General features: G+C 46.9%; 1 protein-coding gene across 2 annotated transcripts in view; it reads right to left on the minus strand.

The window, feature by feature from the left end:
• Positions 1-4,108, minus strand: part of MAD2L2 (mitotic arrest deficient 2 like 2) — a 37,047-nt gene that overhangs the window by 21,791 nt on the left and 11,148 nt on the right. Inside the window, exons 1-2 of one of the 2 annotated variants that reach the window (XM_039386323.1) lie at positions 3,280-3,594; positions 1,544-1,674 (exon numbers count right to left, since the gene is read on the minus strand). In XM_039386323.1, coding sequence (XP_039242257.1) covers positions 1,544-1,576 — 33 coding nt within the window. In that variant the 5' untranslated portion in view covers positions 1,577-1,674; positions 3,280-3,594. Of the gene's footprint in view, positions 1-1,543; positions 1,675-3,279; positions 3,595-4,108 lie in introns of those variants that run through there. The other variant, XM_039386322.1, reaches the window with a different exon arrangement.

The following is a 4,108-nucleotide window of genomic DNA, read 5'->3' on the forward strand; positions in this document are numbered from 1 at the left end:
TCAAATTAGGAATTCACACAAGCCCAACTTCTCTACTGCCCCCAGAGATTTTAAGCCAGAGCTCTTGCAAGATTTTCTATTGTCTTGAAAGGACTTTGGATTGGGCCCAGACCAGCCATAGCAGGGCTCTGTGCAATAATTTTTAAAGCTAATTGCAGAGCATGCAAGAGAGAGGAGTGACAGAGTACCACACAAACTCCTGCTCTACAGCTACTGCTGTTACCAGCCAGTCCAAGGGTTACACATCATTTTAAATCCCTTCTCCAAGGGTGACAATCAGACATGGAAAAGAGGGGACAGCGTGCAGATTTGACATAATTGTCTCAGCAGCTGCCTGCTCTGCAAATGCTGTTGAATCTTGGGGATGTTGCTGGCAGTTCTCAAAATTATGACTGCAAGAGAGACAAGGAGTGGAAGCACAAATTAAAACACTTGGGAATCATTCTGTCTCAGGTCTGTAAGAGTCTGCATTCATTTTAGCTTGGGGGTGTTTTATTGAAACCCTCTCTCCTCCTTTCCTCCCCCAGTAATTACCCTGTTGTCAATCCACACTGTGTGAAAGTGCTTCAATTTCAAACCCATGCTACACCAAATTGGTCACGTCCATGCCAGTCACTCCCTGCTACATAAAGCCTGGAAAAAACATTGCTTGCATACTTTTTATCAGAAAAAATACGAGGGCTGTTGTTTTCTTGGAATGTACTGAGTGAGCATATGCACTCCTTAAACCCACTTCTGGTGTGTCAGTTCATTTTCTAGAGTGTCAGTGAATCTTGAAGAGTAGTCCCTCAGTGATACCTCAAAGCTCTACTTAGATTTTAGAAAATCAGAGGAGCAGCTTCTCACTGCTGAGATTGGAAAGGACTTTCAAGCGTGGTTGTCAAGATACCACATTAGTGTGACCCTCTCCACTCCCCAAATCACCTTGCCATAGCCTCATTTGCAGTGAAGTTGCAGGAGGAGGCTCCCCACCAGCATTACAAAATGCCTTCAGTCTCCCCTCCAATCCAGGTAATGTTTCTGCTTGCCTATTGTCCACTGGGATTTAAAAGGGAGTTTGTAGAGCCAGGCAAATTCTATGTGCCCTTCCTCACTGCTTATTCAGAAAGGCTCCATGGCTAATATATGTATTTGTGCTGAGCTGGTGCCTTCACTGCTCTCAGCTCCATAGCCAGGGGCACAACTGAGACACTGCTGTCAGCTGCAGCCTTTAGTTACCTTCTGAGCAGACCCCAAGAGAGGGGTGAGAAGGGCAGAACTATGAGGGGTGAGCTTGTCTCTATTCCCATGGGCCAGGTAAGGACAGCAGGAGCAACTGTATCAACTCCTTTACTTCCCTGTGGAATTGCTTCACCTTACCCACCAAGGGTAGAGTGTCCTGAAAATGCAAAGGAAGGCATTTCTGCCTTATTAGCCTCACTTTTATGCTGTCAGGAAGGGAGCCAGCTGTATATTAGGCTTTCACTCAGTCTGCACAAGGCATATCACCAATTGGCATAAAGCAGCTAATTGCTGGATATTAGTTGCAGTGAGCTGAACTCACCTGGACGAGTCTTCTAGTCAGAAAAATCTCCATATCCTGTTTCCAGTCTCCTGGATTGCCTGCTTCTCCCTGCAGCTCTTCTTTAACTTGCCGCTTGTCTTTCTCTCCATGTTTGTGTTGCTTTATCAAGCCTGGGGAAGGGAACAGAGACAATTTACAAGGTACAAGCAGCACAAGGCAGAGATAAAAACCAACCAGCCCCCAGATCTCATAGGTGTGAGAGACGTGCAAATGCATAATGTCTGTCATAGCCCTCATTGTTTTCACATCCACGAGATCATTAAGACATTTCTAAGTCCCTTGAGTGCATGACATGCAAGCCCAAGATATAATAAGCAGGGTTGAATTAATTGCACAATACATTGATGAACAAAATGAAGTAAAGTGCTTTTATTCTACAAGGGGAAAGGAATGCTTTGCGTTAAACAGCGGTCACATCAATCCCAATTATGGCTCAGGCTGCATAAATGATAATGAGACTGTCTCACTCAGACTGAGTGAGAATGCTGAAGGGAGCAAAGACACCCACACACTGCTGCATCCAAACAGTGCTTATCATTCAGCTGGGACAGTGGGATTTGCCTTTATAGCAAACAGTTCTCCTTTGACAGATACCTGTCCTGGCAGAAGGGCATCCCAGTGCACTTCACACCCAATACTGAGCCAGCAAAATGGCTATTCAGTCTCTCTTTACCCTTGCCCCCACTCCAGGTGTCCAATCTTTTTTTAGGGTAAACACCATCTTTTTTTTTAGGGTAAACCTTGTCCTTGATATTATTGGAACCACTAGCATTGATCACATTTGATGCCACTACTTCTGTGAATAGAGGCAAGACTTCCCTACAAGACACAGAAACGTGTCCCTGAAAGACACAGTAATGGAAATGAAGTCACAGCTGATGTGTCATGTGGCAATAGATGAATTATATTTCAATCTTTCATTTGAAAGTGACACATTCAGAGGTTCCTCAGGGGACTTTTGGTTTTTTACTGCTGTTCTGAGCTATGCAGACAGTCAGTTTTGTTCTGATGCTTCCTCTGGTTAGCATCTTCTAGGTTGTTTCATTTTGGCAATTAATGCCTTGGGAGATCTGGAAGCATGCTGCACACAAGCAGTCAGCAGCATTCAGGGCATGGTGAAGGACAAGCTGGATAGAGCTACAGTTGTGGCTTGCTTAAGAATGTCTGAGGGCAAGTTCAGCACTGCATGATTCTCATGCATGCTCTTGCTTGAACTGGAAATGGGACTGAAGGATGACTCATGAATTTCCACATACAGCCCTGCAATGAACCCCTGACCCTGCTCATCCCTTAGAGGCCCCATCTTTTCCTTAAGAAACGACAAGAAAGGAACTGACCTGGTCAGACATTGCAGTCTTACACTGCAGACAAGTAAAGCACATATTGGGCAAGGAAGGGAGGGTTTGAGAGGTGTCATCCTGGCTTTTGGGTTCTGTTAGTTCATCTGCCATACTTAGGGCTGCTGGTATGAACTGGACAAGGAATGGGAAGTTATACTTGAACTGTGTGGGGTTGGGTTGGTCACTTACCAACTCCCCTAGCTTTAAAATGGAATAAGTTTTCTTTCAGAATGAGAAATGAAGAACTTGCGATTTGTACTAGACCTTCATGCAAAGAGTTCAGTCATCTAGTTCTAGAAAAAAATCTAGGGCCAAAGGAAGCCACTAAGTACCTGCCAGCCATTCTAGGCACCTGGCACAACCCCGAACACTGACCTGAACTTGGCTTGGCTATTGGGTGACACAGCTGAGCACATTCAGCACCTTGAAATTGCCTTTTTATTGGTGTCTATCAACAGGTTTTTTGGCACTCCTCGCTTTTTGGTCACAGCACTGATGTGTGCACAAAAGTCTTCTCTTCCTGCAGAAAGCTGTTAAGTCCTATACAGGCCTTAGGCCTCCTGGACACTGATTACAGCCCAAGTGTGATGTCAAACCTTCCCTCACTGCATGGCGCGTGTGAGCAGCAGGAAGAGCTTGGCTGAGTGTTCGGAGTCAACAAACTAATCTGTGTACACTTTTAACTTAGCGGTGGCTTTGGAAACAGAATCACAGAATTGTTGGGGTTGGAAGGGACTTCTGGAGATCATCCAGTCCATCTCCCTGCCAAGGCAGGGTCATCTGGAGCAGGTGACACAGGAACGTGTCCAGGTGAGTTTGAATGTCTCCAGGGAGGGAAACTCCACAACCTCCCTGGGCAGCTGTTCCAGTGCTCTGCCACCCTGCACATAAAGAAGTTGAGGTGTTGAGGTGAAACTTGTGTTTTAATTTATGGCCATTGCTTCTCATTCCGTCGCTGAGCATCACTGGAAAGAGTCTGGCACCATCCTCTGACACGCCTTTGAGATATTGCTATGCATTAACGAGGTCAGAAGCTGTGCGATACACATCAGAGCCCCCAGACCAGCTCCTCGGCTGGAACCCGCCTGACAAGAGGCACCAGTCGGCCCCCAGCCCCCGCAGGCCCGGCCCGCTGTGACCGAGGGCACGGCGGGGGCGGTGTCCCGGCTCCGCCCGCCCCTCGCCCTCCCGGCCCGGCCCAGCC

Source organism: Pipra filicauda, unplaced genomic scaffold (genome assembly GCF_003945595.2).
Source record: "Pipra filicauda isolate LSUMZ 115617 unplaced genomic scaffold, ASM394559v2 scaffold47_size6085603_pilon, whole genome shotgun sequence".
Classification (NCBI taxonomy): Eukaryota; Metazoa; Chordata; class Aves; order Passeriformes; family Pipridae; genus Pipra; species Pipra filicauda.